General features: G+C 39.0%; 1 protein-coding gene across 1 annotated transcript in view; it reads right to left on the bottom strand.

Moving 5' to 3' along the window:
* Positions 1 to 12914, bottom strand: part of COL9A1 (collagen type IX alpha 1 chain) — a 67204-nt gene extending 54290 nt beyond the window's left edge. Inside the window, exons 1-5 of the mRNA XM_040553087.1 lie at positions 12757 to 12914; positions 12360 to 12433; positions 10898 to 10975; positions 10622 to 10754; positions 2695 to 3091 (exon numbers count right to left, since the gene is read on the bottom strand). Coding sequence (XP_040409021.1) covers positions 2695 to 3091; positions 10622 to 10754; positions 10898 to 10975; positions 12360 to 12433; positions 12757 to 12770 — 696 coding nt within the window. The 5' untranslated portion in view covers positions 12771 to 12914. The remainder of the gene's footprint in view (positions 1 to 2694; positions 3092 to 10621; positions 10755 to 10897; positions 10976 to 12359; positions 12434 to 12756) is intronic.
* Positions 12915 to 15044: the final 2130 nt, after the last annotated feature.

The raw sequence follows: 15044 nt of genomic DNA on the forward strand, positions 1-15044 counted from the left end.
CCTTCTTGCGCTGGGGACCCCAGAGCTGAACTCAGCACTCCAGGTGGGGTCTCACGAGAGCAGAGCAGAGGGGGACAATCACCTCCCTCAACCTGCTGGCCCCACTTCTTTTGATGCAGCCCAGGATGCAGTTGGCTTTCTGGGCTACAAGTGTGCACTGCTGGCTCATGTCGAGCTTTTCATCCACCAGTACCCCCAGTTCCTTCTCTGCAGGGCTGCCTTAATCAGTGTCATCCAGAGCACCAATGAAGAACGGGTAGAAATCCAAGTTCTTGCCAACGTCACCTTAATACCACATCTCTCTCCTAGTCTGTAGGCTGACACTTCCAATCATTACTTCAACATGCAACAGAAACCCTCCTTGTTTTTAAAGGGATGTCTGTGTGTCTAGTTTGAGGGCTTGGTTTACTGTAGCACCGCATACTGGGTGCTATAATACATAATGCCTACATCCTTCTGTGCATTTAATCTAGATGTCTTTCCAAAGAAGAATATGATATTAGGGTAGAAGTTTTTTCGTCCTAGGGTCATGCCTAGAATATGTAAACTTTTCAACACCCCATCCATCCATTCATCTACTCATACCCCTCAGAGCAGTCAGCAAAGCATGCAGCTAATACTAACAGTATCAACTCCAGCTTTACTTCTGAATGAAATTTTCAAAGATCAGTTTTTGTTCTCAACAGAATTACTGTAACTTTTCACCTACTGATGTCTCCTAATCCACATCTATAGCAACATACCTAGGCAACCAATTTCAGACATCTGTGGCAGCTTTCTCTCACCATTTTTCAAGTAAATCTTATTTCTATCTGGTGCAATAGAGTTGCCTATACATACAGAAGTGACAAAGTATGAGAGGATACTTTTCTTGTGACATTTGGCCTTTGAAGTTTATTCAATTTTGTCAAATAACATGAGATATAGTTAACGCAAGATTATATCTCACTTCATGCGTTTTACTTCAAAGCTGCTGCAAATCTGCAGTGTAGTAATATGAGAAATGTTTACAATATATTAAGCATGTAATTCCCTTTTTGCCATTCAAGTCATTTTGAAATGAATGCCCTATACCTTACTATTCATTGTATATGTTCTTAAGACACTTACAGAGGATCCTTGGAAAAGAAACAGGAAAATATATGGAATTTTGCAATTGTTTTCTGCATTTTTTTCAACAGTAACTATTATTCAACAGAAACTATTTCATTTTAATCTACAAAGTAAATGCAGAAAAAGCCTTTCCAAAGTCTTAAATGTCATTTAATGCTACCATGGGACAAAATTCTCCTATTATGCAGCATAAAGTGCAGTATGACTCATTAGCTGAAAAAACACTGCCTGAGAAAAACACTTTCACAGATGTCTAAAAGGCAAAATGCAGATGTGACAGCTACAAATTGTTTTCTGTCAGAAGTTATAGGTATGTCACTTTCTCTGTGTTTTATATTAATCACTCATCTTGGAAACTAAATCAGATAACCAAATAATAAAATCCCTGGGGTTTTTCAGATTCAGTTTTCTTGGTAGAAGGTCACAAAAGCATTCAATATTTTCTGTAGGTCAGCCCCAATGTTATTTTCTCCATCAAAACAACTATCCCAAAAATATAGTAGCACGAAGAGGATATTTTTAGCATTAAATCCTCTAACAGGATATAAAGTAGAATTTCATTGCCTAGTCTTGCTACACAGAATAAAGGAACACTCTATAGTGAGTTTAGGTATCTAGTACAACACACAAGGAAAGTTAATATCTAAGAAAGGGATTTGCAGAAGTCAGGATATGGGGATGGGATGTCCTGAGGCAGCCAAGAGAAGTATTGTGGAGCTGGGTGGGCTTTTTGTCTCAGCTCTGCTAGGCCTTTCAAGTGGATTGGACCTGGACTCTGATGCTATACTTCCAGGATATAGGATAGGAAGTATGCTTATGCATCCTATGGTGCCCATTAAAAAGAACCCTCTTTAAGAATTAGCTGTCTACTCTGGGTCTGTCTTTTTGAAAAAAAAAAAAAAAAAATCAAGCTAATTAAAGAGAAAATGATGCCGTCAATAGGATCATACCAGGTAACACAACGATTGGAAGAGTTTCCTGAGGTATAAGATAGTGAAGATAGATGAAGATAAATCTCTGATTTGGCACCAATTTGAACATAGTTCTCTTACTTCTTGCGTGAACATCAGAGCTGAGCAAATAAGGACCTCCATCAGTCTCTTGCAGGAGATATTCCCTTTGTATAAACAATTTAAAATTTTTATTCTGACAGAGACAGGACTAATTATCTCTTGCTGACGGTTGGTGCACACACAGGAGTGAAAGGTTCTTGCTCTCTTTGGTGTGAGTACAGTCCCCAAGCTCATGTCCTGTGGTTTCCATCTAGATCAAGCTCCGCATATGATACAAACAAGGGAACCCACAGTTGATATATCTGACAGCAGAATCCAGTGACAGAAGCGTGGGTGTCTAAAACATTTCACTATTGAAATTCAGACATAACCTGGGTGATCCCTTACCTTCCACAGGATATCTATATGTGCAAAATTTGAAAATCAAAGTTAGTACTTACCTGCCAAGTGGGTTATTTTCTGCCTTTTATGCTTTCAGAAAATATATGAAGATGCATTCAATGAAAAAGATTAAGTGTAAAGATCTTGTAAAACATTTTTTGTAGTAATATAAGATTTTGATACTTACCGGAACTGAAATTTGAGGATTATTTTTAAGCTTTCCAAGCACAGCGAAGCCATCAACACTGATTTTCCCTTTTGGTTTTATGTTTAGGGATTCTATTTTAATACAGTCAATAAAAAGTGTGACACTGCTTGTTTCCACACTTATCATAAGCTTGTGCCATTGGGAATCGAACAAGAAAGGCAAATGTAAAAATGATGCAGTTTGGAGAGTTCCATCCACTCCTTTATAAGAAAACTCAACACTTTTCATTGGACCATTAAGATTCACTCCAACTTGTTCTTTTCCTGAAGAATCCTGAATCTGCCAAATAGTCCAGTATTTCTGAAGTGTGGGTCCACTCATCCGAAAAGTAGTAAGAAAGGAATATTCATCAGGCAATCCATTGGAATATATTGCACTGTGTAGGATCAAAATACAGTAAATTTGTCGTATTTGTTCTGAAAACCTCCACATACCACAACAGAGTAATGAAAATCGGGTCCTCAGCAGAACCATACTTCAAACATTCTTTATCAGCACTCTTCTACCTGAAGAGTCCCAAAATGATATATCTTTTTGAGTCATTAGTGTCACTGATGGCAAAATAAACTGGTTCAGAAATGTGGGTTCTACTTCCTCCATTATGAAATATTTATGATAACCCTTTTGAAGTGTAATGGATCAAGCAACAGCAGGCTAGTACATTACACTTAGAAAGTATATCCTACAATCATGCTGTTTCTAATATTAGACTTACAAAATCAACTTAGTGTGACTTTCAATTGACTAGGTAAATAGTATACAACTGTTTTTATTTTGGAAGACATAAGAATGTCTTTTGCAAAGGCATTTTCTTGTTCAGCCTGACAATAACCACTTTGTTAATGTATTAGCTATCACTTCAGCAGTAATCATGCAACAGATCATTCACCGACAATCACGCGCACAGTAAGAACCTACATTAAAAATGCATTGTGTCCTGTGGCACTGAACCACGAGGCTACAAGTAGCAGGGGAAGATTTGCCACATATAAAATGTTTCATTGTTTTGCTACTCCTATAACGTGTGAGATTTGGAAACACAAACGTACTACTGGCTGTATCACTGTTTCAAACAGTGATGCCATTTTTTAGCTCAAACATGTCAGTGAAACCAGTAGAATATTTTTAAAAGATGCCTTTTCACATTCTATAAATGGTAAGATCGTAGTGCCAGAATTGAGTTGACATTGACACATTATTTGCCACATATCCACAGTTAAGAATTTCACACACAAAAAATTGTATTTGACTAAAATTCTTAAGTATGGAGACATGCAGAGCTTTTTTTTGTCGACAGCATTCATTAAAATAACTTCCCAGGCAAGTAGGCATTTTGAACAAAGATTATTTTTGAGTGGCAAATCAATCCTACCTCAGCAGGAATTTAGCCATTAGTGAACCTCCAGCCTTAGGCTGAGATAAAAAAGGGGAAAAAACGAAAAAACTAGTTCTTATTCTGTATCCTTGATGACTACTGAGTTGGTAAGAGAGTAGTACTTCACATTTCTTAGTGGTGTTAATGTGTCCAAAGCTGTAGTACAATCATATTCCAGCAGGCGACAGCACAGTCTCACCAAGATTTCATAAGGACTGGGAAAGCCTGGCAGCAGCAGCAGCTTCACCTTAATAATAAACCACCCGAACTGCTAGCGTTTCTGCTCCTTCCCCATGAGCCTGCAGTCTGATATGTACTTCAGCTGCAGGGAAAGCTGGTGTATGAGGAACGGGAACACTTGGCTGGAAGATTATCTCCTTGCACAAGGCGCAGAGATATACACAGGTGGGAGAGGGGGCTCCTTGCCAGCATCTTTAAGTTGTCTGTGGTTCACTGTGACTCATTTTGCTGGTGACTGCAGATGCAGTAGTCTGTCCCAGCTGGCTTTGTTTGATGGGATTTTGTCTAGCTTGTCATGTTGTGTTTTGTTTTGTATTATGCCTTCTTAAATGCAAATGTCAATGATGTGTGGACACTTTACCTTTCCTCATATTCTGAGCACTTTCCAGCGTTTACTGCCGTCCACAGTCCTTCCTTTTGTTAGGCTTCTAGCTTATGCAACATATTTATATATATTTTCCTGCTTTGCAAGCACACTCCTTATCCCCCTTCTGATGCACATTAAACTTTGCTAAGCTCCTGATCCTGTCAGCACATCCCTTACAGACCTTCATGTCCTTCTATAATATCTCTTAAACAAGTATTTCAGTCTCCTCTACTGCAAAAACCTTAGCTCACCCAAGCTATTTATTTCTTCATTTGCTGAATCCCACTGTATGTTCTTGCACAACAGCTGTTTTTACTACTATCCTATCAAAGGTATTATTTTTAGGTAATTTTTAAACTAAATTCTATGCGATTTTCCATTTTCTATCAAGTTCAGTGGCTCTGGGGGATCTGACACACCAAGCCTTACAGCTAAAAGAAGCATTACTAATCCCAGATCCTCTGAAGAGAGACTTGCATTCCTTCTCTGCACAGATAAGTTTTACTCTCATGGTAACACTGGTTAAAATATTACACAGATTCTCACCTCAGCTGACACACTGGGAAAAATAAATGAAGGAAAAAAAAAGAAAAAGAAAAAAAGAAAAGAAAGAGAAATAATAGCTGTAGTTTTTTTACATTAAAAAAAAAAAAAAAAAAAAAGATGTTTATGCCAGATTGGCAAAAGGATTCTGTGCACCATATTTAACTTTAGTGTTTGTGCTTTACAAGCCATCATATGGGTCCTCCTTCTTACTCAGAAATTAAAATAGAAAAGAATTACTTTAACTTTTTCAAGTGATATAGAAAGAAGAGAAGTTGTTTAAGACTTTGTGACATTGGTAAAATAAAACTAAAGGATAAGAAATGTTTATAAAACAATAAAAAGTCAGCACACAAACATGAATATTTATATTAAAAATAATAATAATAACAAATCAGAAGAGCTGCTGCCATTAGACTAACAGCAAAATATCAGCATAACTAAACACAGCTTGACCAGCACCAGAAATGTATTCTGTGTGGGACTGTAACTGTGTAAGATTTATACTTATAATTCAAGTAAAGCAGAGACAGATTCTCATCTCTGTTACTCCCATGGTAATGAAAAGCAATCCCATTGGCTTTAGTCCTATCAATGTATTTCAGTACACGGTTTTTCCCCATCTGTAATTCATCTAAGGAAACTTCTGAAACACTACTCTTTTTTTTTTTCTTTTTTTTTCTTTTTTCATAAATACCTAATAATCTTATTATTCTGATAGCTTGAGTGCTTACCAGCAACGTTTCTTTAAAATTTTAAGGCTGAGTCCTACAAAGCAGGCATCAATACAAATAATATGATTCAACTGACTGGGCAGTGGAAGCACTAAATAACATCATTGTCTTCAGAATTTATTAAGAGCAGCAGAGTATTTTAAAATGTTAACTACTGACTTAAATACTGCAAAATAATTTTCTGCTTTATTATGTTTCTGTAAGAGTTAGTTTCTTAGGTGGGCCCCATTTCCCACTGTGATAACTTACTCTTTGCTAAATTAAGATTTTAGAAATGTTAGTACAATCAACTAGAAATGGCTGTAGAAATCCCTCTGACCAACCCCATGGTAATGCAGTATCATACACCCACAGGTGTGGGTTCTTTTGCTCAAGCAGGAGACTTTTGTATCTGTACCTCCTGAAGCCTAGAATCACAGCTGACCTAGCAGGAACTATCTGGCAGCCATTAAAAAAAAAAAAAAAAAAAAAAAAAGGTGCAATAACAGTAGAAAACTAAGCATTTTTAAAAGCAATTGTCCAAAGTCATTAGCCAGAAGCCATTTGCTAGGACTCATTACCCTCAGCTGGTCTTTATTCTTCAGAAACATCCAGGTCTGAGTTAATTATTTCTCTTGTGAGCTAATTAGATTCTTAGTTGCATTTTTTTCTTTTCCATTAGAGTGTCATCATCAATATCAATGGAGTGGTACTATGTAAGGTATCTTACATGTAATGCAAAAGGAAAAGTACCCAAAGAACTTCAGTGTCTGGTTGTAGGAAAGCCACACCTCCACGCATTTGAGGAGCATTACTTCACAGGGAAGCATTATTGCCAAATGAAAAACCAGTAAATCAGCTTATGAAATTCTCTGGATATTCCAAGTTTACTGAAAAAGCTTTATAAACCTCTTATTTTCATTTTATATTTTCCTATCTTAATGTTTGTAAAGTCATCTGTTAAAACTGTCTACAGCACACAACTCCCCTCAGAACAAGCACTGTTCAAAAGGCAGTTTACATTTTTATATTGCTCTCCTTTCTGCAGGGAAGAGACTGCAGGCAAAGAGATATAGTTTGTAGATTCATTGTCCACCTTCATGCTACTAAATTCAATGTGCCCGGAACTGTTCTCTGATACTAAGTTCACCTGGCAAGAAAAAATCTTACTTAAAAGTACTGCTTACTTCCAAAACACAATGACCACATGCAACGTGGTCTAAGGTCCATGGCCTAATGTTAACTGCCAAGCAGTACCCAGGAATTGTGTAAAGAGTGTTAATTAGGATGGACCAAAACTATGTCAAGGTCTTGCACAATATTTTAACAGTGTAGATGATAATGTACGAATGCCTTGGAACATTCTCTGGCATTAATTTATCCATGCAGAAGTTGACTTAGGGGCCTTGTGACATGACACCTGCAGTGGGATTCCCATTTGTGAAGTCAAAGGATTAAGACTTCATCCACTGCAAAAAGGTGGCTAGCCTTTTTCCCCACATAAAAGCATACTACAAACATATTCCTTTGTTATCATGTATTTTTTAAGCTTGCAATTAAAAATCAATATAATTATTACTCAAATTTACAGTATTAATTTTGTATTTACTATGTGGTGGACATCTACAACAGACACATAGATTAGATTGAAAAATTACAGGTTCACTGTATCAGAGAAAATGGATGTAAGTCACAGCAGTGTCACAGGTTCTTATTACACTAAGAATACCACGTTGATTGTTCAGCAGATGTTCCACCAGAAGAAGCAAAGGCAATGGAAATTTATCTGGATGATGGGAGAAGCTTAAGTCAAGACTTGTGTGCAACCATTCTATTCATTCTGGGACATACTTCTGGACCTTGGCAAGTATATTAAGCAGCAAAAAGACCAAGCTGCAATTTAGTAGCTTTTTAAGGAAGCTATGCAAGCTTTTTAAAGCTAAGTCCTACAGCTACTGTGTAAGCTAGTCCTACAGCAAAGACTAAATCAATATATTGAGCCGTAGCCAGCTAACTGAGCTCTCATTCCCATGCCATAGCCACGGCAATGTTGACTAATACGGGTTGGTATAATGATCATACGCCAGCCTAAATTTTACTATTCCTGATACACATTGAATGAACAGTGACAGGCAGGCCCTATGGGCTGATAGTGTAATTGGCTTGCTTCCCATTTCAACATGCACAGGCCTCACAAGCCTGGAACGCCTTACAACAGCATAGGCTCAGTTAGGGGCCAGCCCTCCCTATTCCACAAGGTGAGAGCCCTTGGCAGGAACATGGCTGCTCACCTCTGGGACAAGGGCGTGGGAGGAGGTCCCAGTGCTCTGCAGAGCCGTTGTGGGCGGCCTTTCAGCCCCATGGGGGCAGACAGCTCCCGCACTGTGCCCCTCTGACTCTGGCCAGCCACCACCTCCCCCTCACCCCTCAGGAGCCCTCCTGGCACATTGCCTTATAGAGGTGGTGGTAGAGGGGGGCTTTCACAGAATCGCACAGAGTCACAGGATGACCAAGGTTGGAAGGGACCTCTGGAGCTCATCTGGTTCAACCCCCCTGCCAAGCAGGATCACCTAGAGCACATTGCGCAGGATGGCATGCAGGCGGGGTTTGAATATCTCCAGAAAAGGAGACTCCACAACCTCTCCAGGCAACCTGTGCCAGGGCTCTGTCACCGTCACAGGAAAGACATGCCCTCTCATATTGAGCTGAAACTTCCTGTGCTTCTGTTTGCACTCATTACCTCACGTCCTGTCACTGGGCACAACAGAAAAGAGACCAGCTCCATCCTCCTGACACCCTCCCCTCAGATATTTATACACATTGATGAGGTCTCCCCTCAGTCTTCTCTTTTCCAGGCTAAACAGGCCCAGCTCTCTCAGCCTGTCCTCGTACAACAGGTGCTCCAGTCCCCCATGTCCCTCTTGTACCGTGGAGCCCAGAACTGGACACAGTGCTCCAGGTGTGGCCTCACCAGGACTGAGTAGAGGGGCAGGATCACCTCACTTGGCCTGCTGGCAACACTCTTCTGAATGTACCCCAGGATACTGTCGGCCTTCTTGGCCACAAGGGAACATTGCTGCATCATGCCGGGCTGGTTTAAGACGTGCTTCTCCTGCACTGGTAACCTCAGTTCCTTACTGCCAGCTTCACTTCTGAGTCAGCACCTGAGAGGCATGATATAAAATAGCACTGGAGCAGCACAGCAAGCTCTGGCTCAGGGACAGAGAAGAAGCACACCTATAGTGCTATCAGGACTCAAGCGTTTATACATTCTGTGGGGTGAGAGACTCAGCTCAAGGGCACATGACTATAATTTAAGCCAGGGGAAAATTGAAATTTCAGGTAAACTGTGAGCTACCATTGCGGTGTGACAGCACAGCGCTGTCTGAGGGTGCCAGTCAGCAACATGAATGTGGTAAATCCTTGATACTACAGCACCACACCAAGCCAACAAGTCCAGTGGCAGCAGTCAGCTCAGATGTCACAGCATATTAACACAATTGGTACAGGCTTCATTAGAGATTATTTGTCTGTGTCAAGCATATCACTAGAGCCATTTACAGCAATACATCTAAGCCCTCTTAAAAATGAAAATATTATGGTTTTGATATTTCAGACTCTTTCTGAGTTAAAATGCACAAGTTGAGAATATGAGAATCTACATTTTTTCGTGAAATGAAGATCCCATTTTCTCTCTGTGTTTGGATTCACCTTTATGCACTAGCAGCCTTGATGTGCCACTGTGAGGGAAAGTAATCATGAGTCCAATGCAATCAGCCCGTTAAACTTGAAACTGGGTTAACCTAATGGCTATGGAGGCAGAAGCCAGGGAAGACTGCAGCAAGAAAAACTTGTCTGTGATAGCTGGCATGCAACAGAAATACTTTGCTCTCCAAATATTTCTAGCTGAAACAGTAGTCCAATGAAGGCTACACCAGACAATTGCTAATTAAAGGCATTCTTAATGACATCAGGTGCTGGACCAGAATGCAGGGTTGCCCAAGTTTGGCAAAGACTTCTCTACCCTGTTGTACTGTCTCTATTCATTCACCTGCACCAATCCTGGCTTCTAAAGAACAAACGTAATTAGATTCCTAAATAGTGGCTCCTGTTGCAATTTGCCTGTGACATGCTAAATAATAGCTATCATCTTTTATAGATTAAGTGACCATAAATCAGACAGGAACATGCATGTAACAGTTATCCAAAAAGCAAACAAACAAACAAACAACAACAACAACAAAGTTTCCATTCTTATCTCTGCAGTCTTTACATCATAAGAAAGATCTCTCTGTTTCAATGTTTTGAGAAAACTTTCCTTACTGTCCTCCTTGCTTCACCTCCCTACTTTTGGCCTCACTTCCTAGAGGTGAATATATTTCTTTCAGCAAAACTCCAGGAGCCCTGAGCAACACGATTGGTAGAGGAAAGTGGATGTCCCTGAAATTGCTGTTACAGAATCAACCTAGTCTGGTAGTTTCAATGAAAAAAAAAAAAAATATATATATATATATACATACATATATATGGAAGTTGAACTCATCTTTCCCTTTCCAAAAACTTTGCAAATGAGGTCATCTAGCTGCAGAGAAGATCTATCCCTTAAATAATAAACTTGCGAAATTATTGTGTGTGTATGTTTTAAAGTCAAACAGCAAAGAGCATTACCTGGTTGGGATCCTGAAGTCTACATTGGGCCCCAATTTATAAGCCACTTGTAGAGCAGTGGAACCCACTACTCTCTGGATAATTCCTCGGGAAGCAGCTTTTTCTATTTGGAACTGAGAAATCAGGTCAAAGCCTACAAGAAAAAACATACATGTCCAAAATATAACTTTTATTTTAATTTAATTTCAGCATTGTGCAGTGACAGAGCTGAATATAACCTGAATATGAGAGTTTCTGAACAGCAGCTATTTCCTGAAAAAGTCAGATGATACTTGCCTGGTAAATCATCTTGGCCAATCCTAATTGTTGGACAGAGATCAGTTCTCCGACTAGCACCCAGGATGGCTGGTAGTCCTGCAAAAAGGGATGAATTAGTTAACCATGTGCCTGCAGAGATCACCTTAAAAAATTAATTGAAGCAATTGTAAGAATATTATGAATTAAATAGAACTATAAATAATAAATGAAAAATGTACTTGGTGAAGTCAGAGGTCAAAGAAAATAAATATCTGTTTCTAGGGAGCTCCAAATTTCAAATGAGTCTTTATTTGATTTTTTAGACCTTTAAATGAGGGAGTTATTATTCTTTTCTAGCAGAGTTACGGCGGAATAATTGTACCAGCATAAGAAGACCTGCAGTGTTAGGAGTTTTAGGTCTGGAACTTTTTTTGGTTTAAGCAAACTTTAAAAAAAAAAAAAAAAAAAAAACAAACTGTTGCCTAAATCAATAGTGTTCCTAATCCCAAGGAAACTTAAACAAGCTTTATGCCAACTAAAGAGGCTGTTGAGGGGAGAAATTGTTGGCACTTCTTTCATCCTCTCTGGTATTCCAGGTGTTCCCACCATCCCACCACTGGGCCACGTTTGATCAGAGAAAATGGCCATTCATGAAATACATGTTAGGGGCAAGAAGGATTTACAGACTTTTTTTACTGACCCAAGCAAGAACGTGGAAGAAGTTTGTTTGAGGAAAGCAAATTTAAATATCTAATTTTTCTGAATATTATTTGCCAAAAAGCCCTGCAATGAAATGGAGACCCAACTGATTCCCCTAATTTAAGGAAGGAAGAAGGGAAAATAAACATTTATTCAAATAATTTCAGAATTCTGTGCAAGTCCAGTATCAGGTCAGTATGGAAAATGTTAGTAGAGTCTGGATGGGGAAGAATGAAGCATGCAAGCTGGAAGGAGATACATTTCTAACCTACAGAGAGCCTCTTGTGTGCTGCAAGGGCTCAACCATAAATGTGGGTTTCCTTCTGACAACATAGGCTTAAAGGGAACATTCAAGCTGACATGTTACACCTTAGAAATAGCCTCATTCTATATTATTTGATGAGACTTATGGCTGACATTCAGCCATTTATATTTTATTCCCAGCAAATAAAGTGGAACCAGTTTGTTGCCATATATAGCAGACTAATATCTAACTAGGAGCACTGAAAGATGGGGGGGGGGGGGGATTTGTGTCATGTATCTACCACCTATATGCAGATTTTAATCCTTATCTTAAAAATATATCTAATAGTGCACTTAAAATAATACACATAGCTCTCACTTTTTCCCCTCTTTCTCATATGCATACGCAGATAAATACATACACACACACAGAGGTAGTTCTATCTTTCTGTTGTGATGGCTAGCTAGAGAGGATTTTAATTTTGAATAAGCTCAGAATAATTCTTTTGACAGTCAAAATTACAGAAAGATGAAAGGCAGATAAAGTCTATCTCCTTACTTGATTGTTGCTGGATGGTAGCTGAGACGAAAGACCCCAGAAAACTACACACGTACAAGAAAGCTGCAATTTTCCTGTAAACAGAAAGCAAACTCTAGTATGAATGTATAGTTTCTGACGGATTCTGCTGTTGACTTTCTCCTCAGTCATGCATATTAAGTGTATAAAACCATGAGGTAAGAATTTACTAACAGACTTGACAAGACAATTTCTTTACACGAGAACTTTTTATCTTTGTCTTTATAATAAAGCATGTCTACAAAGGTCTTGCTATTACCATTTCTTTCGTATAATGCTGTCGTGAAAACAAACAACAAAGAAGGCAGTTGGCAAAGACAGCTTTAACTGTTCTAATCTCTTATTTACAGATTTATCCAAATCCCACTTGTTCTCTTACCAGTTGCTTTTCATCTTCACTGCTGGTTTTCTTCACTTCTCTCATGTGAATATTTGGTGTAGATATTCACACTCTCTGGTTCCCTGTCATTAACCCTGTCAAGGAGAGTGCGAATGGGTGCAGACTGCTCCTTCTGCCCCATGCAGTACTCAGCAGGGAGGGAGGTGCAGCTGCTGGGTTGGTTTTAACCTTGCGAAGGGAAGGAGGTGGGGGCTGGATAGACATGTGTGTCCTGGTGGGGTCTGAGGGCGGATCTCAGGAGCCAGCTGAGTACAAAGATGCCAAAAGAGCAAAGAAAAGGCTGCTGCTTATGCCAGCATCAGGGTAGAGAGATTAAGAAAATGTGAGTTAAGCAATGCCAGTCACCGAATGGCAGGGTCTGCTGTTCAGTGAGGCAGATGAAAGAATTATATGTACCAAGGGATTTTTGAGAAAACTGGTGGCCCTGATGCGGTGTTAAGGCTAAAAGCTTCCAGAAGAAGAGACCAGTCCTATAAAGAAGATAGTTTCATTTCTCATTGATTTATTCATCTGATGGTCTTAGGAGAAGCCTAGCTGGAGATGTCCCAGTTGATCCCTCTGAATAAAACCAATTATTTAAAAGGGGTTTTATTGCTTAAACTTGAGCCTTTTTAAGGAATACACACAGGCACTACAAAGTAGACTCCTGTTCTTCAGTCGATAAAGCACTTGCTTTCCATAGACAGTACACGTTTGGACACAGAAAGACATTTATTCACATTTCTTCACATGGCTATAGAGAGAGTGAGAGAGACTAAAATCTGTATGCATGAAAAGACCAAAGGTAAGGGGTGAAAAGCCAAGAAGTCCTGATAGTTACTGCAAAGATGCCTGATCAAACAGATAATCACAGATCTTGGGTGACACCACTTTTTCCCCCATCAAGAGAAAGATAAATACCAGGAGGCTTGTAGTCTAGCATCATGATGGTCAACCTATGACATGTGTACCAGAATTGGCAGATGAAACTATTGTCAATAAAGAAAATTAAAAATTGGAGAAATAATATTTAGATTTCACAATAAGTTTGCCCAAGTCACCATAAACCTGAGTCACTTATCTACCATGCTAATATTTTATAAGGAGCAGGAGGGAGTGATGTGGAAGTACCGTGAAGCTATAAGGAAGGGGAAGGGATGACGTGTCATGGGAAAGAACAAATGAGAGCACTGAGGGCTTATAAGGAGTAACAGATTTTTAAAGGAATGGGATAGTTAGGTGCCAAACCATCTCTCTCATCAAATGGTAGGTTGTGGCAGGCAGTGTGCCTTTGAAACTGGTTAATATTGTCAATTTATTTACAGCAAGAAAAAGCCATCCAAGTGGTTAGATATGGAACCATATCTATACCATCTTCGAATAGATTAGCAAATATTTGGGGCACATGACAGAAAGAAGTCTGACATTGCTTGTGTCTGGGGTTATTCAAACAGACATAATGCCCTCCAAAGAGAAGGGGGCTTGTTCAGAGAAATTTGGAAAACACATACTCGGTTTCTGAACAATCTATAATCTATTTGCATTTGCATTTCATTTCAGTGATTCTCAAGGGGTTATTTTGTACCTGTAATATGTCTTTTCCCAATCCATCATCTTCAAAAGACATACTTGCTGAAATAAAACGATGTAATTAAGGCTTGGAAAACTAATTTGCTATTCTATTTGTGAGCAAAGGAAAAATGCTTTAAAAGATGCTAATAGGCTCTGATTGTCCTGTGTGCATCCTGATGTCTTCCACTTGAAACAAAACTCACAATCTATGATGAACCTTCTGATTAGGTGTTCTACTAATAATTATCACATTATCTTCAAAGAGCCCGATAAATGTTAACAGACAAACTAGTGGTAGCTGATTTAAAAGCCCCCTCATCTGGTCAATATTATTCCCATTTCATGTAGATGTAAACTGAGATAGATGGAGATCTTATATAGATCTTATATACCTTGCTGAGGGTCACAGAGTCAGTCCCTTTCCAACTGGCATACACATTCAGATGACGTGAGTAGTTTGATGTCTCTTTGTCACTTTGTATTTTTCTGTTTTTATGAATTAGGCTAATATGGATTTATTTTTTTTTTCCAGAAAATTTCAGTGCACTGTAATTGCTGTTTAGCCACTTGCTTGGGAATTCATCACCTAAAGACCAACTGCTAAACCCTTGAAAGTAGATTAATTAAACAACATAGAACGTGATTCTCCAAAAATCTCTCTGTTGTTTAGCAAAGGTATGGTGACTTTGATCAAATATCTCCTGAAGACAAGCCAT

Source organism: Cygnus olor, chromosome 3 (assembly GCF_009769625.2).
Source record: "Cygnus olor isolate bCygOlo1 chromosome 3, bCygOlo1.pri.v2, whole genome shotgun sequence".
Lineage (NCBI taxonomy): Eukaryota > Metazoa > Chordata > Aves > Anseriformes > Anatidae > Cygnus > Cygnus olor.